Genomic DNA, 27,209 nt, shown 5'->3' with positions numbered 1-27,209 from the left:
AACTACAAACAAAGATACCGGGCTGTACTAAAAACTCAGCTTTCACTCTTCACATCGCTGATAGGCATCATAGCTTTTCGTCTGCTCGGGGAGCTACGAACTGTTAAATCTGCCCGAAATTGTGCGCAGCAGCGTGAGAGCAAAAACAACTCTTACCTGGACGCTGAGTCAGACGCCGAGATTGACGGTGACGGTGGGGGTTTGGGCATGGCTCCGAAAAACGCCGCTGCACTGGCGGCTGCATCCGCGAAGACCAGAGCGGCAAAGCAGGCGCTGCGAGACCGTGAGCAGATGCTAAAGCGGACAGGCGGCGGTGAAGCTACGGGTAGCGGTGAAGCAGGCGCACCTGAGGCAGGCGTGACCCCTACCCCGAAGAGGACCAAACAACCGGCTGTGACACTCGGCCCCTCAGTTGTGGATATGCTCCGCAGACCCCCTGGATTGTCTTCTACGAAAACACCCTCGAAGCAGCCGGCTCTAGGTGAGAGTGTTCAACCTAACACACAAACTCCGTCGACTGCACAGAAAGAGGCAGAAACCAGGACTGGAACATCGGCAGAGGAGCGGACTGGGGCTAATGCTGATGCGGCTGTCTCTACCTCTACAGGATCTTTTCCAATTACCGCTGCTACAGATCAACTAGAGCCTGATGCCTTGGCGCTTGATGGTGCCGGTAATGGCGAGGGGGGAGCGGTACAGGCACAAGGTATGACTCTTCAATTAACAACCCTTCCTGAACCCGTTTTATTAGAGACTGTCAGTATAACTAATGAAATAGATGATATTACTCACCAGTCTTTTCAACCTGATAGCCATGAACCTCCAGTAGTGTCGGAGTTGCAAAATGTTGTTGAGGTTAATCCTGCTAGTCAAGCTATTGGTGACAAGCTGATGGGCACAAGTGGCACCGAGCCATGCATAGCGAATTTTGCTGAAATAGCTGCTGAGATAGTAGAGACTGATAAAGACAGAGACCCTACAGACCCTACAGACTTCTACTCGTTCTCTGAGGATGCCGGGTGGTCCGCTGATACTGATGAGGACCTTCTGGATGGTCCTCTGGTGGATTCAACCTCTGAAAGTGATCAAAATATGAAAGAAAATGGCCCCAGGGTCGGTCGGAAAACAGTCTTGAAAAAGAAAAAAGGCCATCATGGTGCGACAGACTTGGCCTGGGACTATTCTCCAACATTGCAGGCCATAAATCAAGCCAATCCTTCCCATTTTGTTGGACCACCGCTACCATCAATGTGATCATTCGGATCAACCAGGGACCACGCTTACCTCAGTTATGGATACCGTTCTCCTTGCTATCGCCTCACATCGAGAAGAGACCTCTAAAGATGGGCGCAGAGCTCAAGCAGCCCTACACAAAGTTCAGGGGGTTGTGCGCAAGCTGGCAAAGACTGTGGGCACTTTTAATGAGCGGATGACTGAGATGGAAGATCGTATAGTGACCAACGAAACTGAGGCCGCTCTAGTTCTGGAACGAGTTGATTCTCATGAGGCAGAACAAGAGGATGTAAGATGGAAGCTGGAAGACTGTGAAAACCACTTGCGTCGAAATAACCTACGTATCCTAGGTATTCCAGAAAAAATTGAGGGGGACGATGTTCGATCTTACATTATTCAGCTATTTCGGGACACTCTCCCTGAGCATTCTAGCTGGAGTTGGGACCTGGAAGTACAAAGTGCCCATAGAGTCTCTCTGACATTAAAATCTGCAATAAAGCCAGGGGGCTTCCCCCGTGCAATTCTAGTGTATTTCGGGAATTTTCTCCTAAGACAAGCCATTTTTGACAAAGCTAGGCCTGAGGCACGACGTAGCAGAGATTCTATCTCATATTTTGTCCGACCAGACTTTTGCCACGTCACAGTGGAGAGGAGATGGCGCCTTCGACAGTTGATCAAACCATTTGTAGAGAAGAATGCGCAAGCATACCTCAACAACCCGGCCAGACTGAAAGTTGTTTTTAGGGGTCAAACGAGCTTTTTTACATCTGAGGTTAAGGCAAAAGAATACTTGGATAGCTTAGGTTAGCTGAAGAATTGGAAAGAGATGGGTGCTAGACGAGGGTAGCATTGTTATGTTTCCTCTTCAGAAATACATGCAGAACTCTGCATTATGATCGTCAGCAATGTTGTATATGTTGTATATAATCTTTAAGTTTTTTTTTGTTTTTTTTTCTCTCTCTTTCTTTGCTGTTTTCTTTAAGGGTATAACTGAAGTGAAATTAATCTGTCGGCCCCTGAGAACTAGAGAGAAGAGATAGGAAACTGTACCTAATAGAGAAGAACAATGAATGTGTAGCTTTGATATGATAGAATAACTTTTGGAAGTTATATCATACCTGCGTTTATTTATTTATTTTCTTTGTTATCCTTTCTTCCTCTTATTTTCCCTTCTTTTTTTGCTGCTTATCTTTTTTATACTTGTGTAGTAAATTTTCTTTTCTTCTTTCTTTTTCTTCTCTCACAGTATTAAGTTTATCGAGCACCGGTTAGGTAGCACCATTCCATCACCACAGACTCTTACAGAGTCTTATTGCCCATTTTTTTGGGGTAAAGGGGGGGGGTACAGGGCTGGGTGGGCCCTGAAGGGGGGGAGGGGTGGCAACAGGAAAACAAAAAAAGCAAAAAGAGCAAGTTTCAAAGTACAAAGATCACACAAAATCCGTTTACAAAAAAAATACAATGTTGCTTAAGGAGTGATAAAAACCCGAGTCCGATGCTTTTTTTATTTAAACAGATGGGGATATATGATGTAATTGATGGACTGACTGTTCAATCCTTAAGATGGGGAAGTTAAAACTTTATTGCTGGAACGTTGCAGGTCTCAATGATAAAGGTAAAAGAGCACAATTCAATCAGATAATTCAACAAGGATCATATGATGTGCTCTGTTTACAGGAAACCCACATTTCTATAGGAGATAAAGATCTATTGAAGATACCTGGATATAATGTGCTTGTGCAAACTACACAAACATCTAAGACACGAGGGGTGGCTATTTTAGCTAAAACCGCTTTGGGACAATCCAGACGTAGTTTGGCTGATCCCCACGGCAGGTGGACAATAGCTCAACTGGAGCTGGGCATTACCATCTGCTCACTGTACGGATCAAATCAAGACGATCCTCAGATATTTCATGATCTTGAATTGGAACTGGCGTCTTGGCCAGGTTCCTTAATAGTTTGTGGGGATTTTAATATAGCCCTCGGGCTATCACAGAATACTACTTTACAGAAGACTTACAAGGGCCGCAAGACTAAAGTTTATAGAGCATTAAGGCAACTTATGAATAGTCATAATCTAATCGACATTTGGAACCTAAAAAATAAATACGATCCCGGATATACCTATTATTCCTATCCCCATAATAAATATGTCCGAATTGATTATATAATGACATCCATAGGGGATTCTATAACTGCGGCTATAAATAAATCCCCCAAAACTCTATCAGACCATAACGCACTCACACTTACCCTTGACATTACCAACTATAAGAGGCTTTATTCTCAATGGTCATTTGACCGGAAACTTTTGGTAAATCAGGAATACATAACATATATAACACGTTGGGCACAGGAATTTTTTGACTACAATCAGTATAGTGCCCCCAGACTGGTGGTCTGGGATTGCTTTAAGGCAGCCCTAAGGGGGGGAGACTATCGCTTTTGTTGCCAAACGCTAGAAGGATCAGGTTAAAGCAAGAGAACAACTTAGTACTGAATTAACAAATCTAGAAAAACAACACGCCACGCAATTACACCGTGGGGAGGATGGTGAGAATACACTGCGTAAAATATTGGTTCTAAAAACAGAGATCAATAGTGGTCTGACACAAAAAGCAGCCGAAATTTTTCAGGTAAATCAAACAAATATCTATGAAAATGGGGAGAATGTGGGATAACAGCTTGCCCTCCGTACACGCCAAAAACAATCATATAGTGTTATACAGTCTATAGACGTTGAGGGGCAGAAACTCACGTTACTTCTAGATATTACAGGTGCTTTCCAAAGCTATTATCAAAGGCTTTACCTGAATGAGGACCAAGCTGTAGTAGCAGATACTAAAGATTTCCTAAGGGACTGGCTAGGCGACTCTAATTCATTTAAAACACTTGACGGATCAACCAAGGAAGATCTGGACTAAGAGATCTCATTTACCGAGCTCGAACTAGCACTCTCCGAACTCGCTAATGGCAAAGCCGCCGGTCCAGATAAAATTCCCCTGGATCTATACAAAATACTCGGAAAGCAAATATTACCATATTTACTAGACTTGTTTCTTGGTGTACAATGGCATGGCAACCCACCCGAATCGTGGAAACACGCGAATATAGCTATATTCCCAAGAAAAGGAAAACCCCCTGAGTTGCCATCTTCATATCGGCCTATCTCTCTTATAAACTCCGATTCGGAACTCTATGCCAAGATTCTCGCTAACCGGCTCACCAGGGTTATCGAACATCTGGTCTCCCCGTGGCAGCATGGCTTTATCGCCGGAAAAGGGACTACAGATCACACCCGTAGAGCCATCTCTCTTTTTGACATCATAGGAGCATCGGGAGGCCAGATGTCGATGATCCTGCTTGACGCTGAGAAAGCATTTGACCTAGTCTCTTGGCAATTTCTATGGCAGGTTTTGGAATTAAATAACTTTGGACCGTGTTTCATTAAATCCATCAAAGCCTTATATGTCGATCCAAAGGCTAGGCTTACCATAAGAGGCGTCGAATCGGAGTTTATAAACATTCAAAGAGGCACGAGACAGGGATGTCCGTGCTCCCCAGGACTATTCGCCCTTTACATCAACCCATTAATCTCCAAACTCCTTATCTCCAATCTAATTCAACCCATTACAGTTGGTATATCTCATACCAAATTTCTGGCTTATGCCGATGACGTGGCGGTATTAACATCAAACCCTACTGAGGCAACCCAAGAGATAAAACAAATTGCTCAGACCTTTGGTTCCTACTCAGGATATTCCCTAAATAGGGACAAGACAATGGTCCTATGCACAGATAACACCTCTTTTGAAAGCCCGTATAGAGTAAATCAGGCCATTTATCTTGGTGTTTGTATTTCCCCTAAGGTGAAAGATATTAACCAACTTAATTACGACCCACTAATAAAGAAAAGTAAAAAAGATCTTTCAAGAGTGAATAATCTCCATCTTTCAATTGTAGGTAGAGGGAATTACCTTAAAATGAACGTTTTCCCCAAAATACTTTATCTATTTTGGGCAATTCCACTGATGGTCGATGACAAAATTATTAAAATCATGGACTCTTGTACGTCTAAATTCGTATGGAGCTATGGGAAAATTAGGAGGGCGATGCCATATTTGACTCTACCACAAAGTAGGGGAGGCCTAGTCATTCCAAATCTGACTCTATACCTATGGTCGACTCTCCTCCAGCAAATGGTCCCTCTTTTTAACACCAAGCCAACAGCAGCTGCTTTACCAGAACATAATATACCATCAATATATAAACTGGCATTAGGGGACAAAGCTAGAGGACTGCTGTTAAGGCAAGTGGAGCCTTCATACTTTAAAAAAATTAAATTCAAAATTATTACTGACTCATGGAGGATTTGGAAACGTGCATCGAAGCACCTAGCAATTCTAAAATATACCAACTATACTCCTCTTTGGCATAGCCCGATCTTACCAACTTGGCTTATTGACTCCACTTCTCGAAAATGGGAGAACTTGGAATTACGACGGTGGGTGACTTTCTCAAACAAGGTTCTATTACACCATTTGGGGAAATACAACAGAAATTCTCAATCCCCCACACTGATTATCTAAAATACATACAAGTACACACTATTATTCGACAACTTTTACCCAATATACAATCTGAGACCATCCCTTTCTTTGAAATTATAGCCAGGCGGTCCACTAGGATAGGTAATATCTATGATCTTTTAATAAAGAGTCATCGTGATGATATGGAGCGAGTTGAGAGAGGATGGGCAATAAAACTTGACAACCCGAATATTGATCTAGATATGTCACTGAAGCTATCATCCAAATTATTTCTGGCATCTAACTTAAAAGCACAACACTATCAAACTATATATGACCTTTATTATACACCCGCCAAACTGTTTACCTGGGATCAAAGGCCTAACGATCAATGCCCTAGGTGTGGTATGTCTCCAGCGAACCTTGTACACATGTTTGCTGACTGTCCCAAATTAGACCTAATTAAAAAAATTATTTCTGATTATTGGGCAGAAATCTTTGGACATAACGTAAGAACTTCATTGACCCTGTACATATTTGGTTATGATGATTCTATGGAATATAGTAAGGAGGAAGTAATGTCTGTATTCCTAGGCATGGCTGTCCTTCGAATCATACTGGCTGCCCGATGGAAAGATCTAGAGGTACCTACCTTTCAAATGTGGCTAAGTCGATTCTTGGGGATTTATAAACAAGAAATGGCTATATATAAAACAAGAGGGAAGAAATCTAGATTACTCGGGGCCCAGATATGGACTCCCATTACTTTATGGTATGAGAATGAAATGAGAATTTAGGACTAGAAATATATACTTTATATTACTATTAGTTCTTTCTGAATATATTGTAACTGTACATATGTTTAGCTGTATTAATTTTAGACCCTGACTTGAGAACTTTAGATATACTGTGTATTAGTAACTGTATTATGCCTGATACATATAAATGAAATTATGATTTTTTTACTTTTGGTATATGATGGAACTTGCTCAAAGAAATATATTTTAAAAAAAAAGGAAAACTGCTAAAATTGTATTTTTTCTCCCAAAAAAAAGCCTGCGGATGATTGTGGGTCATATAGACCAATTTCATTGATCAACGCGGATGCCAAGGCTTTTGCTAAAATTTTGGCAAATCGATTAGCTCCCCTTATGCCCGAATTAGTTAATACTCAACAACATGGATTTGTCATGGGGAGAGATACTACTGCCCATATCAACATGGCTATTACAGCCTTTGATGTAGCGTCAACAGAACTCACCCAACTCGGAATGGTCATGCTAGATGCTCAAAAAGCATTTGACCGAGTGGGGTGAGACTATTTATGGGCAGTTCTTAAGGCCTTTGGCATTCAGGGGCAATATCTTGGATGGATTCAGTCATTGTATGATCAGCCGATGGCTAAGATAAGCTATGCAGGAATGAATTCTTCCAATTTTCCGATAGAGAGGGGAACAAGGCAAGGGTGCCCTTTATCTCCTTTGTTGTTCGCCCTCTCTATGGAACCATTTTTAAACTCACTTCTTGCTCATGGCGATATTATCCCTTTTCAACATCTTGGGAATAGCTTAAAAATAACTGCATACGCGGATGATATCGCGATATTCACCACTGATGTAGCTAAGGCCATCCCAGGGATAACAGAGGAAGCGAAAAGATTTGGGGATGTTTCAGGCTATAAATTGAATATAAATAAAACTCAGGTCATTCTCAATTACAAACCTGCGGGTTTCGTGCAAGGTATGTGCCCAAATGCTACTTATTTAGGAGTAAAACTAGCGGCGAATATTGATGAAATAATAGCATTGAATTATGACTCATTATTGAAGGCAGTAACTCTCTCACTAAAAAGCTGGCATAAGATACCACTTAGCCTGGTTGGACGCATTAATTTAATCAAAATGAAAATCGTGCCTAAATTTCTATACTTATTTAGATCAATTCTACTGCGACTCAATAATCTGTTTTTTAAAAACTTGGATGGAATTTGCAGTAGTTTCATATGGGGATACAAAAAAGCCCGTAGATCTATTCAGCTACTGAAACTCCCAATTGAAAAAGGAGGCTTAACTTTCCCCGATTTTAGACTATATTTTTTTGCAACTTTTTTTGGTCGGATCTGTAGCCTTCTTAAAAACGAAAGCTCGTTATTTTTTCATCAGTGTATGTTAGGACCTGACTGTAAACTATTTCTGGCCCGAACTCACGATCCAAATTATTTTAAACGAGTCAAGTACAAGACAGCTAGACATATAACGAAAATCTGGAATCAAATTATGATTTTTGATAAGATTTCTTTCTTTAATGCAGAACTACAACTATGGGGTAATCCAGGACTGCCTGGAATTTTCTCAGATGGTACAGGTACTTCATGGGCAAGGTGCGGTATTAAAACTCTGGGGGATCTCTATGGTTCTGATGGATTATTAGGATTTGCATCACTCAAACTGTTATATAAATTGAATGACGGTATGCATTTTAAATATATGCAAATTCAGGATTTTTTAATCCGGAAAATGAAAATTAATGAGGTTCGCTATTCAGATACTTTAAAATGTTTGTATTCAGACCAGACTAAATCACTTATAAGCGAAAGCTATGGCTATTTAAATCAAGGCAAGATGGATGATTGTGAAAAGATAGCATCTAAATGGTCGAATAGACTGAACTTAAACATCACTTCTAGTCAGATATCTGCCTCTTTATGCCAAATAAATCAGGTGGTTCAGTCTTCTAATGTAAGATTACAACTTTATAGAACCATATGTCAATTATACTATACTCATCAAAGAATTTCCAGTTGGTCGCTAAATGATCGATATAATGAACGTACAAAGTGTCCTAAATGTGATCTGGAAGCTGCAGATATAGAACATATGCTTTTTTCTTGCCCTGCGTTATTCCAGTTTTGGAAGGGAATAGAAGGTGTTTTAAATAAGAAACAAATTATATTCCCGACTCTTTCAGCTCATTTGATCTTACTTGATCTACAGGATGTAAATAGTATACATAAAGATATGAACTCTATTTTTTTTGCCTGTGCAAGATTAATAATAGCTAGATCGTGGATCTCTTCAGAACCTCCACACGTTATGGAGTGGTGGGCATTTGTCAACGAAATCTATACAATGGAACTAGCATTAGCAAGGCTTGGGGAAAGTTTATTTGATTTGCTAAATATTGCTCAATTGTAAAAGACTGATGAGACCGTTTTAATTTATAGTTATCTTATATGTTTATTGCTTATCTCTGAACTTCCTTTTGTCTTAATGAATTCCTCTGTAATAATAATCTGTGGTAAAATCTTTTTGTTTTAATGTTATGTTTTCGACTATAATGTATTTGCTTTACTATCCTCTTGCAATAATAATAAAAATATTTTAAAAAAATAAAAAAAGAGATAGTACCTGGTGCAACAAATTCTTCTTGTGTGGAGTTTATCTCTTGAATGCAAGTCATAACAAGCATTGGCATAGCCAATAGGTCTCGCTTTTGGGACCTTATAAGTATTTAGGTATTCAGCACAATATCCTTGGTGCACCAATGCCAACTGTTGCAAGGGCAGTGCGCGTGCCCTCTGCTGCCTGCGCTGCCCTTAACACCTGCAGGGAAAGCCGGGGAGGTGTGTCTGGTGCGGCGCAGAACCCACGCTGCATGCTAGCCCTGGCACGGCGAGGGGAGGGGCAGCTGCTGGGGCAAGAGAAGAGCGGGTGGTAGCAGCAGGGTTGTGAGACCCTATCAGAGCCCTGACATCGTCCGGGCCAAGGTGAGCCCGGGAGATCCTGGGACTGGAGCTGTGCCTGGCGGAGCCTGCTTTGGTTTCTACACGAGCCAGCCCCTCGCTGCTAACTATTTATCTGCCGCACTCAGACTCACATGGGCCCTTAACTCTTTCCTGTCTGGGCATCAGATTTCAAACTCCTCCTTCCAGTGGCCCTGGTTGCAGGAGAGGCCCTGGGCCCATTGATGCACTTGACACCTGACACCAGCGTCAAACTCATGCCCCAACAGACTATTTCTGCCTCGAGCTGGAACTCTGCATGGTCGAGGCGCATAAGTAGAGCTCAAAAGAGTTCGAGTACCGAAATAGCAGGGCTGAGGAGCTATGTGCAGTACCAGTAATATCAGTGGTGGATTGAGATACATTGATAACGTTAAAAGAATGCCAGAGCTGATGACCAGCATGAAGCGATACAGTTATCCAGCATCCTTCTGCTCCTGGTTTCGAGATTCATTATTGTGCTTTTTCTGTGAGCTGCCTTAATGCTTGGCAGTCACCCAGCCCTGTCGGTGGACCAAATCTTGTCATCTAAGATGTGTTTCTTACCCTGCTCACGAGGGTGCACTAGATAAAAGTCACATGAGCACCATGCCTCCCGATAAAATAGGACAAGAGACGTCAACAAGGGTCTGGAGTAGGACATAAGGTCGTTTGTTAATAATAAAAAAAAAAAGTAGGGTTGAGAGGGAGTGGCAGGAGCCCTGCTCATGTAGATGGATCCTATTTGGGCTAAGATTTAGAAACCGATCGCATCAAGGGAACAGATGATGACGAGGCATCAAGACATGCAAAGATTGTCCATAGTGTAAAGAAAACCCCAATGGACTGTCAAAAAAGGTCAGAGCAATTGCCAAATCCATGTATTCCGACCGGGACGGGATGAGAAGGGTAGAGGGCGGAAGCATGCCCCCCACTAGGTGCTGCTGTGCAGCTCTGAGTAAGGCACTCCATGACAAGTAAACTGAAGAGAGCCTCATTGTCTTTGTGGGTAGCGTAAGATGGCAACAAGTTACTGAAGACTGAGGAAGTTCAAAGGTCAGAGTGGCATAAATGCATGGTTAGGCGTTTTCTGTACAAGTAAAGATTCACAAAGGGCTCTGTCTAAAACTCCTTGTAAATGACTCGCCCCAGCAAAAAGAACACACACTACAGGCATCCTCACAAAAGACAATGAGCCACTGACATTATTGGGAGAGATCTGCATTGCAAGAGATGAAACTGCACATTTTGAAGAGATAATGGTATCAGAAGAGAGGGGAGAAAACTACACTCTAGAAAGATGAAACGTCTACACAACAGAAAGAGAACATGGCCGCGAAAGTGATCGCGATGCATTTAATACCCGTGAAGGAGGAAAGACAGATGGCGACTGCACGCATGCACGTAACCGCAAGCTTGAGGCCAGCAAAAGCCTGTGGTAGCACTTTCAAAACCCACTTACTAAATGTCTCGCAGAGCAGCACATACGCTGGCTCAGGCGAGACCTAAAAAAGCAACCGTAGAAATTCAGTAGGGTTTGGACTTACGGAAACATAAAGTGCTGGAACACCATTGCTTCCATTGCATGTATTCTTCAGTCTAACTCCTTCCCTGCATTAAATGTTGTTCCTAAGTTCCAGCATCGAAGCTCAAGAAGCCAGGAGGAAGTCTTTTCTCCTTTAAATGTAGACACTTCCTTTTTCATTGTTCAGACAAGTCATAGGTTTTATACTATGAATGCAACTAGTCCCACTGTGGCATTTATGAGCTAGATTATGCAACATGCTTTTAAAATTCTGCTCCTAGTTTCATGTGTGAAAAATATTTTAAAAATAAACTATCTTTTATTGAAGTTGGGAAATATTAAATTCAACGTTTAGTTTCAAGATACCTTAGGATATGTGTTTGATTTTTAGCCAGTGTTTTTATGTTTTTCAACAATGCTGGTTTATGACTTATAAGCTGTATTTGTTATTCAAAAATGTGGGTTTTCACCTGTCTGAAACAAATGTAACCAGGCATACTTTTCATGTTATTAACTCTTCTCCCAAGTGCTGGAAGTGGGCGTTCTGGAGGCGCAATGCCCTGAATGTTTGAACTACCCACAAGCACGTTATGAGGTATTCACACCTATTCACTCGACGAACAAGCATTTGCAATGTAATAGGTCTCGCATTACTTATAGTTTGAGGTATAGGCGTTGCAAATAATAATGCATCGCCAATAGCTCATACTTTCAGTAATGTGAGACCTAGTGCATTGCAAATGCTTGCGTAGTGAGCCAAGACCCACCATTGTATGTCTCAGTGCAGTATAGCAAGCTGCTCCTAGAAGTTCCTAATGAGCAAGGCACCAGCACTGCATGTCTCGGTGCAGTATTGCAAGCTGCTCCTAGAGGTCCCTAGTGAGCAAGGCACCAGCACAGCATGTCTCGGTGCAGTACCCCAAGCTGCTCCTAGTGGTCCCTACTGAGCCCGGCAAAAGCACTGCATGTCTGGGTGCAGTACCGCAAACTGCTCCTAAAGGTCCCTAGTGAGCAAGGCACCTGCCCTGCATGGATTGAAGAGAGAGCGCGAGTGCTGCCTAGGCAAGACTTAAAAAGGGTGGGAATGATAAGGAAACACTCCTAAAATTGGGTGCGGTCTAGGGGAATAAGTTGCTCCTGTAAAATAATGTTTTCCCCCATGAAAGGGGGGTTTAACAAGTATAATTGAGCTCACACAAAGCATTTCCCCAAGCCCTAATGTACACTGTATGCTATTACATGTGCAGTAATGCCACTTCATTTGAGTGAATAGGAATTTGAACTGCTTTAGCTTGCCATGTGTCTTCTTGGAAACCTTCGAATTCCAAAACAATGTCAATGCGATATTTGCGTCAAGGATACAAGACAACCTTTGGTGGTACATATCAATTCTTTTAGTGAGTCAGGCTCATTAGGACTTGTTCAATTTTTTCCTACTATTAACCGCATGCGTGCGGCCGCGATTTTTGCGCTGTGCGGCTATTTACGAAAAGCCGCGTTACATGACGAGCTGCGCAACTCATGACGAGCTCAGCTCGTCATGCGCATGGAAGGGGTTAAACATTAGATTAACAAAATCACAGGTGGTTAAGGGTGGCAACTTGAAGGAGGACACAAATGTTGTCTACATAGCTTTGATTAAAAACGTTACATTGTCGTTCACAACATAGACATATGTGGCTAAATGCTGGGCAATATCACATTTGTGGGTTAGCATGTTATCTTAGTAGGTTTCATGATATAAATGTGACGTTTTCAATGTCAATCTTCCTAAAAGTCACTAGATTGTTTATTACAGAAGTAGATCTTTTCCGTTCCAGTTGAGGGGTTAAGACATTATACATTTACACTTTTTTCTGAGTACCTGAGCACTTTCTCTCATTAAGTTCCTGATGGGTATCTAAGTTGTTCATCCTTTATCCAGATCTTCATCACAAACTAAGAAGATTCCTAGGGAGATATTTTTTGAGTTAATTGAGTCATACCTTTCCAATGTCAAATATAGCGCATTACTGGGAGAGTAGAGAGATCAAGGCACCAGCTTAGTTTGTTTAAAAAATATACAGGAACAAAGAGTGTTTTTTACGAGTTTGTAGTTGCTGTCAAATGTTGAGATTGCTGAATATTAAGGGTTCCTAGTCTTGCACCTCTTCCTTTCCCCAATTTGCACTTCCTGAGTCTTTTCCTGGTTCTTGCTACTTCTTTTTAGGTCCTTGTTTTCTTCTAGTCACTGTTTTTTATTCTTCCCCTCTTCTTATCACTCCTTTTCTGACTTTCTCTCTTGCCCTGGGTCAACGTCTGATGATGAAAAATAGTTTGTAGTACGGAAAGGCAGTGTCCACCACTCGCAACCACTGGAACAAATTAAGCACTGCAAAGGTCATTTTTATCAGTCGATCCTGTAATTCTGGACTTCTTTATTTACATCCAACTACACAACACTCGCCATTCTAAAGTGGACTTGTGACATCATGCAGCACTTACGAAAGGCATGAAATAAATGAATAATTAAAATATTGCTCTGCTCCATGGGTATATTATCAGTTTGGGAGACTTTTGCATAGAACACAGTTTTGGTGGTTGTAAGGAGGCACGTAATTTGTACATTCAGTGGCCAGTTTTCTTGACCATTGGCATTTGCTCCTACAGATCACATTTATGGGTGTAGCTTCCACATTTATTCTAGATATTGGACACCTTTTCCACTGTTGGGGAGAAAGAATATGCTGCTGTGTGCATGTTTAAATTGTTCAAGTGTCAGTCCTACTTTTTAGGCCTGACGTGACAGTCCAGCTGTCAAGAAACAAACATACAGTGGGCTTTGGCTCTACCCAGAGGGTTACCACTCTCACTTAATGCCCTTGGCTATTTGTTGAGTCATTCACCTTCCAGTACGTGCTTCCAATGCAATGCATGAGGGGCTATTTGACATTTGAAAAGTTCTCTCAAATTTTACAGTGTTAGTCACATTCAGTTCTTTGGGTCTTAGAAGCGTTCTACACAGAAATCAATCTTTTTTTGCTGCATGTTACCCATGTAATTAGCATTTATGAATTAAAGTGAGAGCCATTGGCTTTGCCAATACTTGTTTAGTGCAGCAGTGCTGTCCCATTTATAATTTTCTTCTGCCGACGTCCTAGAGAGAATCCCTAGAATCTACATTTTCATATTCTGCACAGATCACTTGGACTGCATCCTATTTGAGCCTTATATATACAAAAACCTCTGCACGCAGATGTAGTGAATATACTGTACATGGTTTGTAATGTATGAGGGAACTGTCTAGGCTGCCTAACAAGTTTGTAATTTCTTTTTTTTTTTATTGCAGGAATATTTTTATGACCGATACTTGGGTGAGTTGCCATAATTCTTGGAGAGAATGTTTTGTGCCTGAAACAGCACTTTAATTTAATTCTGTGCTATGCGTATAGTAGCATGCCTTCTGTGGCAGAGAGTGTATTGAGTTTCACATGCCTGGGATACTGTTTTTTTAAAAGCTAAGAGGGAAAGTCAGTGACTTCCTGCCTTGTGTTTAAAATTTTGCTGCACACCTTATAAATGAGAGGATGTCCTAACCTAAATATGTGGTGCACAAGTATCTGATTGGCAGGACATCGAGTGAAGAAAATCTGCAATACATTGATGATCGTGGTTCATACTGAGTTGCCCTGAATTTACATGGTGTCTTCTAATTATTGGTTTGTCAGTTCTCCTATAGAACAGCCCAGGCCTTCAGTCTTCAGCACGGCCACTGGCGGTGTGAGATTTTGCGGCTGCAGCTTTTTATTTTAGTTTTTTTACATATTTATGGATGCTCTGTGTTTGCCACATAATCCATCATCTGTTTTATAATCTGCAGATTTTAAGAAAAGAAATGTGTTTGTAGCTCAAACGGATCAAAAGTTATGCAAAACTCAGCAACACATGTTTTTGTGCAGTAAAAGGTTACCAGGCCACTTTTAAGTTCCTTTTTGCTGTTGTTGTGTGTTAAACTGGTACTAATGAGATGAAACTTTTGGTCAGATAGTATTAACATGTAAAAATGGCAAAGTTATGAAGTAATAATATCACAAAATGGGCCACATAATGCTTGCCTTTTCTAATATAATTTTGTCAACCCTGCTGTATAATTTGGTGTCTGCTTGCTGCATAATTCCAGTGGCCCTGGTCTTTTAGTGGCACACCCGTCTGTTTGCTAATGTAGTGTGCACTTGGTGAAAATGGTGCAAATTGATTATGCACGCTTATTCCAGATTCAGAAATGTGGAACGACGCAAACGTATTTTGCCTTGTGTTTCAAATTTGAAAGGTATTAGCCATTCTCCAGAAGAAGGTAGAATCCCAGAAGAGTTTTCAGCTACAATGTGATTAATGTATGCATATTTCTGGTGCTTGAAGTAGCCGTAATTAATTTTGGGAAAATAATTCAAACGTTATAAAATTGTAGATATGGGGTGAGAGGTGTGATCTAGTGGATAATAGCCAACTGTTGAAACTAGGGTCCCCCTTTGGCCAAATTATGTAATTCTAAACCATTCACTTAATCTACTACTTCAGCCAGTTATCAATTTGGCTACCATATGTACTGCTTGGAGATTGTCTAACTCTCAGAATTTTCTATGTGCCATGTAAAAAAAAACATGGACTGAATGACTAGCCAGGCATTTAAAATGGATGCTCCAGGCTATGATTTTTTTTTTGTCAAAAGCCAAACGTTTGAAGTGAGCCTCGGGACAACCCCTGGGGAGTGACACAAAAGATTCTTTAGAACTGAAAGTATTGGCTTCTCGTTAAGTGGTGTTGACCACTCTTCCCAGTAGTCCAGCACGGTTTTGTACTGACTCAGACAGGAGCGGTTCTCTCGAACGACTGGCTAAGGCTCTTCGTGTGCAAACCTCTGTTGGTTTGACTGGAGCGAAAGTCCTCAATCACTTTGACATTAGCCCGTTTTGTCTACGTTCAGTATACTTAACAATCAAATAGTTTTTTTTTTGGGGGGGGGGGGGCTTTTTATACTTGAATTACATGCATGATGTATTTCACTTAAGTTATAAAAAAAGGATAACATTGAATTCGAAATGGCCTGTAAGACATCTGCTTTTAATATTCGTGGCGCATACAACAGTGGGCGCTGTTTTTATGTGTGTGTTTTATTAATACTGTTGTCACATCTGGTGAAGTGGTTGGGCAGTTTCCTTGAGTAGGTTATAATTCCCCCACTATACATCAAAGCTGAAACAGTACTATTAAATGAGAAGAATTTTTAAGGCACCTGGAGGAATGTAATTTAACAAGGTTCTGGAACCACCCAGCAAATCATTTCACGAAGAAACACTGACAACCTTCCTGACACCTTTTTCACTGTGGTGGCTGCCAAAGAGTAATAACAATTTCCTTTTTTGCCTGCAGAATGTATTAAACTATTTGGGTCGCCATACGCAAGAAATCCTGGCCTCATTACTTGCGTACACAGTAAGTCTTACTTTTTTAAAAACTATTTTGTATTACTAACTTGTCTGGCCGATTTACATTGTCATATTGATCTGCTACTATCTTCTTTAGTTTATTTCATTCATTCTTCTTTTTTAAAACTATTTTGTATTACTAACTTGTCTGGCCGATTTACATTGTCATATTGATCTGCTACTATATTCTTTAGTTTATTTCATTAACTCTTCTTAAAACGGTTGTGTCTTATTTCCTTTACTATGGCATCTGTATGTTAATGAAATGTATTTCAATTTGAAGAACTTCAAAGAAATAGAAATGGGTTTATAAAGAATGATTAGACATAAAACCATGAACTAGAGCATTGGTTCTTTTGACTTCGGAGTAAACATAGTTAATCATTATTGGAATTCTGCCCTCCCTGGAATCAGTTTTGAAATCCTGCCTCCCCACACAAGCATTCATCAAACAAATACAAAGAAGTTTTATTTAATTCAGAAATATAAAAATCAAAACTTTTATATTAATAAGAAGGTAGGAGTTTTTCTCAATTCAAGTGAGGCTACCCATCGTCCATATTATATATTGTTTAGTGCACATGCACTGCTTCTACAAATCATTCTGAGTATACCAATTGCCAGAGCCCCCATTACGGGGAAAACCGGGGTTACTGGGCACAACCGTGGGGAGGTTTATGCCTTTTACCCCCGATGTCCCGGTCTACAATGGTTCCTGATCAACTAGGCCAAGTACCCTTTCTGCATTGGATTCTCAAGGTTAGTGTGGTCCCAGCAGTCCAAGCTTTCTCTGTGAGACGAGGGAGGGGCTATACAGAGGGGTGAACACAGGCTCACAACTCAACCTGAGCTCACCACCTGCAATAACTTATTGTCCAACCAAATACTTATGTGATAAAATAAGTATTTTATTTTACTGCTGCTGACACCAAGGGAAATATGACATTCAGAAAAAACAGCACAGTACTCTCAGGTCAGGCTTCAAGTGTTTCACAGGAGGTACCCCAGCCCAAGCGGGTTACACGTAGCGATCATAGAGTCCTCACATATAAATGCACCTCCATAACAACCAGGGGTTTTGTATGGCTGCTCCTTCCAAGGTATGTCTCTGGTTCTAACCCTTGGGGGTGTGGGTGGTGGTAGTGTGAAGATCCTGGCATAAATGCAATATCCCAGGCAGGTGTACAGGGTCCCACAGCTGCCTGACTTTTATAGCCTTCCAGGGTTGACTCTGACCTGGTCCTGGTATAAGGGTTACCACATTTTAATGGTACATTGCTCCAGCAAAGATTGGTTAAGTGAAGAACTTGGCGGCGACCCCTCTGACATACGTTGTTGCAGCCTACTCCGGCGGAAAAGCTACTGCCATCACTGCATGGCATCCTGTTCATGGCGGCCGCTCCTGGCATACGGGGGCACCAACCCTTCACCGCACAGGCTCCAGCCAGACCGGTGCAGCGATGCACACAGCTCAATTCATGGCGGCCATCCTCTGGCTTACAAGAGTTGTCGACTGCCCGCGGGTTATGACCGATTGATGCAGCAGCATCTTTCACTCAACAGGGCTCTCCACTAGACCTTGGTCCCTCCAATGCTCCCCTCTTCCTCATAGTACACACTGGTATTGGCAAGTAGGCAGGCGCTGGTGCTTTAGGCTCCAAGGCAGATGGTCTTGTATTCCCTGGGTGATGTCCCCTCAACCAGCTGGGAGACTTGCAGACCTTCGCCCCCAGCCCAGGTCACAGGCAAAAGTCTTGCTGAACTTCCCCTTCTCACACACAACCTGGCTGCTTGGCAAATGGTAACTTTTGAGGTCACAATCTCCCCTTCTTTCAGTTCATTTCCAGACACCAAATGTGAGTTATGGTCTTTGACTTTTTATGTTGTGGCACTGCTTTTTAAAAGTATACATTTTTCCTTTTCTTTTTCCCTCTTGAAAAGCTGTCTGCCACTGTAAGAAAGACTCCAAAGCCAGAGTTCAAACCTGAATGTAAGCCACAGTGATATGATCATCAAAAATGTCATCCTGGGCTCCTAACCATACTCTTATGATTCCTTATCCGCCCCATCTGCTTTCTGAGATGTGCCTAGGCCCCTTCCTTGTGACCTTTTACTGAATCAAAGAGCACCCTTTGAAGTATATGAAGAAAGCCTGGCTAGCCCCTCTCCAGTGTGTGTTCCTCCCAACTTAAAGGAATGCAGCAATACACAAATCTGTATGGGAGGATTCCTCTACCTCCTCTCCTCAGTTTTTTGCATGCAGACCTTGGTCTCCCAAAATATAACCTAGAGTCTGCAATGTATTGTACCGTCCACAGGCACATGTATTACCAGTAAATGCATTTAACATGCACACATTGCACAGCACTATATCCTTCGTGTACTGTACCATTCACAGGTACATATACACCCAGCACATGCTTTCAACCTGCACGTACTGTATAGTACTGTCTTATCCTTGTATTGTATGTTCCCTTCCCAGGCAGCACACATTTATCTAGGGCAGGGACACCACTCATCTGCTGCACAACACTCTGCATCAACCACATGTACACCAAGGGTGAGTTCATCACATAGTAGTGGATACTGGTTAAAAGGACCTGTTCACTCCTACTGTTCACTTAACTGCTGTATGCTGCCACCACCAAGACTGTGCTACTTAACTCCTGTTGAAGGCAGGAGCCTTCCACCACCGTGAGTGTAGTGCCCTGGGCGCCACCCCCGGTTTCAACAGGACCGAGGTCCATGAGACAGGCCTAGGTTATGGCGCACGCACATGATCAATATTTGCCTATTACAACAAAAAACAGCATTTGAAACACTTATAGCAGGAGTGTACATTAATTACAACGCAGAGAACTTTTCTGTCTCAACACCTACTTAAATTTTAGCCTCAGATTTCAAATTCCGCCCCGTTTACTGAACATTTAAAAATATTAAATGTTACATTTTGCTTGCTTATTTATACACACATTAGTAATCTGTTAATATTTAATTTTCTAAGTAATCACAGACCCCCTGCGCAGATGTGTCGGACACCCAAGAGGCCCACAGACCACTGGTTAGGAACTCCTGAACTAGAAAATAAATAGAAAGGCATTAGGTTGCCTGACTCAGTGAGTGAAAAAGCTTTTGCTGAAAGATTGGGTGATCTGTAATTTCTATGACAGATAAGACTGGTACCAGTCCAATACCATTCAGTGATAATAATGTAAAGAAAATGTTGGTTGAGACTGGGAAACCATTTCATGTGCACTGACAGAGGCCATAAAACATGGGTCATATATGATGTGATGGTGGGACCAGCAGCAAACCTGAAAGACAAAAATCTTCTATATCCCAGCAACATGTATTTGCTGTTCTATGTGTACCCTTCTTCCTTCACAACCATGATGGGCATTAGAGATAGTTTGCGTTTTGCATTGTCAACCTACCAAAAATCATCGACATTTTTTAGGAAGTCCATACCTATTATACTCTGAATTTAGGATTATTCTCCCCAAAGTCTCCTGCCTTGTTATGTTGGTAGAGCAAAATTTTCAGAATTGGTTCTCTCTCTGTACTGAAACCTAAACCTAAAATATCTTCAGGAACTGGAAACACCACTGTACATTTCTTTTAGAAAAAGTGTTCTTTAGCTGGCAGTGTCTTCAAGCCCGTTGCAACAAGAGTACAACTATTAAGTGGGGCAAGCTTATAACGGGAAGGAAGAAAACCTTTCTCTTTTTTTTTTTTTAGACCATCAGTGTAGTATAAAGGAGTAATAGTTCCTGTCCTTGGTGGACTCTGGGCTAACAGTCATGTTTTGAAACTGTTGCGGTCTTGGATAAGATAAGGCTAAAAAAGGAAAAAGTCTTCCCGGTGGTCACAGAAGGCATCCAAAGCTAATACCATTTTTGTAGTTCTCTTTCATGGCTTCACTGTATGCGGGAGAACCAAAGGAACACGTATGGTATTATGTTGCTTTTCCTCTTAGGTAGGAAAGAAGACCATGTGTCTTATTGGTGGATGAGAAAAAAGATACAGAAACGGAAGAGGATGTGGTCTAGGGGCTAGGGCGATCAACCTCAAATCTGGGGAACCGGGTTCGAGTCCAATCAACGACGTTCAACATCCTGTGATTCTGGGCAAATCACTTAATCTCCCAGTGCCTAATAAAAATGAATGTGTTCTTGTGTAATGCAACTGTAACGCTCATGTAAAATGCTCTGATACCTTCGGATCCATTTTGAGCTTTATAAAATTCTGAAAAAACAAACAAAAAAACACTGTAACCCTTGAGATGGTAATGATTTAAGTGTTTTTAACGGTCACTAGGAGTGATGCTGCTATACTAGTGATGTGTTACTGTTATTTAGCTGGAACAGCTTGTGAGTGATGTAAAGAATATTCTTGAGGCAGCCATTGCAAAAGCACCTGTGATGTTATCGGTATAATGTTGGAGCTGTGCGGAAGAGACTGTGTAGCATGTATGAGTAGGGGACTGACAATATATAAGTTAGGAGTAGAAGCAGAGAAGGTGCGGAGGCTAGGACCCAGAGGTTTCATAGGCAACCTTGATAGAAGCTTTCATGCAGATAGCCCCTGAGGCAAGTTAGATTTATAGTTACCTAGGGCTTCGCTCAGGATTATCCTTAGAGCAGTCCTATGTTCCAGGTGACTGAGTGAACCAACCTCCCTTCTTAGTGGGAATTCTGCGGATGAAAGGGAGACACTGAATTGAATATTATGTCAGGACGACTGCCAGATCCTTAACTTTAGGTAGCATTGAATAAACAGAATAATCCCTGGTCTGCCTGACCTAACATCAGTGAACTACCTTGTGGGACCAAAAGAACGACGAAGTATGAGGGTAAAAAACCACGATTTAAGGATGTCAGCAGGTCTCCTGTCAGTCAGTCTCTTGTCGTTCCACTACATTAAAAGGTAAAGCAGTTGTACTCTCCAAGATCTGACTGATTACAAAGATCTGAGCGATCACCAAGATCTGAGCAGTGGTCATCTTGTCTACAGGCTATATCCCAGTCTTGTTTTTTTAGCCAAGACTCTGGCTGAGTGAATATTTTTGTCAGAAATCAGATAGAAAGAGCTAAGAGTCCCTGTGGTGCATCCTCAAATGCTGCAGGAATGTTCGAATGGTCTTACCTTGTGCAGAAAACCGCACCTTTTGCTGCATGCCGCTTGCCCTTGCTGAGGACATTGTTTATAGCACTCCTTCTCTATGTACAACCACACGTAAGCTGAAACACACTGCACCAGTCATAGGAAACAGTATGACTTCACTTGTGAAAAACCACATAGATTTTAACTGTTAGGATCAAGAGAAGCCCTGTGCCACTCAGTAGAATTACAGCTCTCACCAACCATCATGATCCACAAAGCCTTGTGAGAGGTTGGCGCACTTAAGAGGCACATCAAGTCCTGCAGACACTTTCCCTTGCCTGGCGGGCAGCATAAAATACATGGACTACCTAGACTAGACTCGTGGCTATTGATTTAAATGGGACAAAAACACAGAGTACATCCAGAAGGTCCAATGAATGGACAGGATTAGACAGTAAGCTAGCTCAATGTGATTATGTGTCTTTGGGGAAGTTTGTGAACGCTGGCAATTTGGGAAATTCAGCCTTTCATCTTTGAAAGGTCAATAAAAGAACACCATTTGAGTTGAGAGTTGAAACCAACTGTAGGGCTGAGCTAGCTGTGCATAAGGCATAATTACAGTATTTCTTCAAGCCCTGGAATTAATGTGAAGACATATTACATTGTTAGTTTACTTAATAGGAAATACATCTTGTCGGATTGTTTTTGACATCTAGGCAACATCTTTCATTGATTTGGTATGTTACCCATGATAATAGTACCTTGCACACTAATAATGTCTTTATTGTAAAAATTGAATGTTCCTTGTCAAACCATTTCAAGATGAAACTATTTGGCAGTTCACGGTGTAGGCTGACTTTCTTCGGAATAATTTAACTTTTGCTCTTACATTATCAGTGAATCCTCTTCTTTTAGGTCTCAGCTCAACATTTCCCTCTTAATGTTCTTGGCTGAGCATTGTGTTGTGTTGTTACAGTTCAGTTGTCAAGTACCTAGTTAGGCATAACTAAGTTAATACAATGTTTTTTAAAGTTTTTGAATTGTAAACGGCAAAACCACATTCAACAGATGTTTTGCAGGAAATGTTTATGAATTTTTTTATGACATTGATTAGTAACTCATTTTAGTTAACTATCATAATTTCAAATAGCAAAAGTTATTTTCAAGTAAAAAAAAATTGGGGTCTGTAATCTACAATCCACTGTAGCAACTGCCTTGAACTTCCTGATAGCCATAACTTCCACGCTTCCAGAGGTCACTGGACTGAGCACTGGACCAGCCACAGTACTCGTGCTCCTGAGCAGGCATCACGGAGGGCCCAGTAACCCAGCTCCATTACCCACTGCGCATGGCCTACTGTCCTGCCTAGCTTCACACAAACTTGACTGCTTTGTGGACATGGCCTTACTGAATGTTTTTTACTTTGTTGCAAAATGGGGACTGAATGTAATTGCCAACTCTCCTTTAGTAAGCGGAATTTTCTAAGGATACTATGTGAACTTACTCCTAACCAAGTAAAATCACTTCCCTCCCAAAAGCACTGGTTCATGGCAATGTTGATATCATGTTGTCTACTGCTTTTCTCAGTAGCACAGATATTTCTGTGAAAAGATAAGTGAGAAATGCATCTTTTTGATCTCTCTCTATATTCCACTCGCTTGGCCTATCAGCATGAATGTTTACAGGTTTAAAAGTACATGGATGTGTGCTTCTTTAAAACAAATATATATAATGTGCACCTAACCAAACTGTGCTTTCCATGTGAACTTATCAACTAAACTATAACTACTGAGGCTTTTTCACTGTCTTTAATATATATTTATAACGTGCTCCTTAAAGTACTTTTCTTTAACTTCGGAACTTTTTTATGTGCTGTTTTAAACAGTAATGCAAAGACAATAATAGCAAGAAAGAGTGTTCCTAGCACCTTAGCTAAGGGGGTAAATCATGGTTCCTAATTAATAAAGTCCTGTTCAGTTACTACACACAATATCACTAAGCCCACCGACCGACCTTTTCTCTACCTACTGTAGCACCCTACATAGTTTTGCCCTTTTTGTATGGTGTCCCATCAACTCCTTTTGATCTTCAAGGGAAGGATTGTAGAAATGTTTACATTGTTATTTAGCTGTTCTCATCTTTCATTTACAGCAAATGTATACATCTGTATTTCACCAATTGCCCCAACAAAAATAATTTCTGGTCGGTAACACACACCTCCGCACTCACACCCCTAATATCGCCTTCCTCCACCATTCACCCACTCCTCTCCGTGCCCTACCACCCAGAGCCATGCAGGCTGGCTCACTGAGTTCACATCACGCTGAACTCTCTCCATCAGGCTGTGTGCACCCACGCGCACACCACACTTGCACAAGTGTAACAGCTGTTTGGTCTCCCGACCCGATTATGTCATTTTGTTTTGCACTTTGAGGAAATGTTGCCAAATGTCTTGGATTTCAAAAGTCACGGAAATTAAAAGTTTGCATTTTTTCAGACATGCTGACATAAAGGAATATTTCACAAAGGAAATGAGTGCTTCTGCTTCTAAAAAATCTTCAGTGACAGTCATAAATGTAGACTATTCCCGCTAGCGTGAAGGAAACCCGGAAACGCTTTTTTTTCATAATGCACTGTGAATAAAACTTGACTCGGAGGTCGACACCATCCATATTTCGAAAAATAGGTATCATCTCCATCGTAAAAACGGGTCAGCTTTTACAGATTTTTTCTTACTTTCTGGAATTGACTGTTTCCAACTACACCAAAACAACATTGCACCACCTAGCTTAAACTATGTTGCTCCAGTAATAGGAACCTCTAAACCCTTATATTTTAGAGAGAAAAATATAGGAAAAGGGTGTTTGTCAGGAGATTAAAAGTGTTCGAGGTTGATAAAGATACACTGTTCCTTTAAGGAGCCTGCAGATTCCCTTTCCCAGAATCCATTATACTTGCAGTTTGCCTCACAGCTTCGACTCTGTTTCCCGGCTTGTGCTGAGAGATTCTCAGAATACTTCAGTTTTTTCCCCACCCTGTGTTTTTGAGGTCTTTCCCCTCAGAGTTACATTTTGTCACCCTCATTTGACATTTCTTATATCTGGGAAGTTTTTGCCTCCTTTGTTTCTCCCTTTTTGAGGATATTTTCGTAACAATGCCATCACTTGTGAAGTGACTGCCATAGACTCCCACCTCTTGTGTGTGGACAGTTTACCATCCTCACACTGTCGAGGAGTGTGTTTTGTCAAAAAGGATTAAAGAGCCCTGAATGACCGAGAAGGAATCTGCCTATATGGAGAGCTAGAAGACCTCTGAGCAGAAGAGGTGAGGAAGGAACACTGACCGCAGACGAGAGAGGGGTTCTCTCTACTGACACCCTGCACTCTTCTAATAAGGGCTCCTAAAGAGGAAGATCCAAGGAGAGAAAGATGCATCAGCAGCGTCACCATCACTCCAGGCACTCATGCCATTCCTGGGAGCACCAGCCTTAATTGAAGCAAGGCTCAACACTGACAAGCTCGCTGTTGAAGGCTAGTTCTGTGACAGAGCTAATGTTGATGCTGAGAGGACAAGTTCCAACAGGCAAATCTTCTAGTCCTAGTCAATCGACATAGATACCCGCAACCTCGGGGGCTTCTCGTTCAACCCGGTCATTGATGTCGACGCACATAGCATTGAAGAATTTGCGGTCAAAGAGATTGGCATCAGGACAGTCCCTGTTTGATGTCAAGGTATATGACAGGGAGATGATGAAAGTCGAGACAGTCCTCTGCATCGAGAATTTCAGGATCTCCTGGATTCTCATTTTTCACACTGAAATTGCCCTTTCCAGCAAAGATGCCAAGGATGACTGTTTGCCTCAAGCAACAGTCCAGAAGACGACTCCCAGGTTATTGAAAAAATACAGGCCCTCTCTATATCGTAGACAGGAACCAAAACCAGACTCTGTTATTGTTTCAGTGGTCAGGAAGAGGCACTCTTCGGGACTGCCAGATGGAGAGAGTAGTTTTATTGATGCTGCTGGTCGCAAGGTATGTGATTATGCAGCAGCAGCATTTAAAACAGCTAGTGCCTCTGCATATGATGATATGATAGAATCTTAAAGAATCGCTGGCCGCCTTTGTTGATGACCTCCAGAGAGACCAAAGGCAAAGCTTCCTAGAGGTTATGCACGAAGGCCAATTTGTTTCAAACCAAGTAATTAGTGAATCCATTGACTGCATAGATTTAGCCGTCAGAACATTGTTTTAGCATGCCCCTATACTGTGCATCCTTGCTGCATCTACCATCTGTGAAGGTCGACAAACAATTCAACATCCCAAATCTCTCATTCACTGGTCCAGTCCTCTTTGGATCACATGTGACGATGAGATGAAACATATAAAGGAGGCTAAAATTCTTTGAAGGCAATGGATTTGGAGTAAAAGGATAGATTTTATAGTTCTAAATACAGATTAGGGATCCCCGATGCCAACCGGCAGCCCCTTTGTGGTGCCACCACCAGCAATAACAAACAGCCCTCCTCTTCTGGAAACTAGAGATCTCAGTCAAAATAATAACTTCCTCACGTCCGTTCACCACTCAGATAGAAAGTAGTGGTTTCAGTTATCTTGCAGAGTGGAGATTAAGAACAACAACAGGTGGGTACTACAGATCATTCAAAACACCTACACTCTTAATATAAATTCCCTGCCTCAATCTGTCCAAAACCTGTGCCAGAACACCAACTGTGTTTGGTAAGAATGGAAGTCACATCTCTCCGTCAACAATGAGTAATAGAGCCTGTTCCTCCTTCACTAAGAGGTCCCCCAAAAGGTCCTAATAAAGAACCCTAATAGATATTGAACCTGAAACAGGACACCAAGTACTACAAAAGGCAGAAGCTCAGAATGTTAGCTTTTCATCAGATGTATCCACAACACATGAAAGGAGATTGGATAAGTTCTGTGGATTTGCAATATGCTTATTTCCAAATCCCAGGGATGAAGCACAGAATATTTCTGATATTCAAAATTGGCAAATTCACTGTCAGAATACAGATCTTCCCTTTTTTTAAACTCTGCTTCAAATCTGTTTTTAAAGTGCGTGATTGTAATGCAAGCCCATCTATGCAGTTAAATAATTTGCAACTACCATTTCCTCAGTGACTGATCAAACCCACTCTGAAGACTAAGTGCATCACTACTTCACACCAGTGATCCTTTATTACATCATCTGGGTCAACCTATCAACCTTGAGAAGTCAATGTTGAAACCTGTGGAAGTTCCTGACTATGTGGGAGTAACACTATGCACAAAAGAGAGAGAATTGTATCCTTTGAAGGATAGAGTTTACCATTTTGTGTAAATGTGATCAGCTGCTGATAACATCCTGCCTTGCAGCGCATCAGGTCTCATGCATTTCAAGATCAATTACCTCGTCCATCTCTCCAGTAACCAAAACACAGCACCACATGAAAGCTCTCTAAAAATGTATGGAAGATCAGTGGGCTGAGTAAAACTAAACTGAGAAGACAAATTGACCCCATCAGCCCACCAAGTAATCTTTTAATGGTGGTGTATAAGATCCAGTCTTCTGGAAGGAAGTCTATTT

At 41.5% G+C, this 27,209-nt stretch overlaps 1 protein-coding gene across 2 annotated transcripts in view; it reads left to right on the top strand.

The window, feature by feature from the left end:
- GAS6 (growth arrest specific 6) overlaps positions 1-27,209 on the top strand; it is a 347,916-nt gene that overhangs the window by 91,692 nt on the left and 229,015 nt on the right. For both annotated transcript variants that reach the window (XM_078658080.1, XM_078658079.1), the window contains exons 3-4: positions 14,378-14,402; positions 16,459-16,521. In XM_078658080.1, coding sequence (XP_078514206.1) covers positions 14,378-14,402; positions 16,459-16,521 — 88 coding nt within the window. The remainder of the gene's footprint in view (positions 1-14,377; positions 14,403-16,458; positions 16,522-27,209) is intronic.

Source organism: Lissotriton helveticus, chromosome 8 (assembly GCF_964261635.1).
Source record: "Lissotriton helveticus chromosome 8, aLisHel1.1, whole genome shotgun sequence".
NCBI lineage: Eukaryota > Metazoa > Chordata > Amphibia > Caudata > Salamandridae > Lissotriton > Lissotriton helveticus.
The sequence above is the reverse complement of the archived record's forward strand: the minus strand, read 5'-3'. Positions and strand labels throughout refer to the sequence as shown.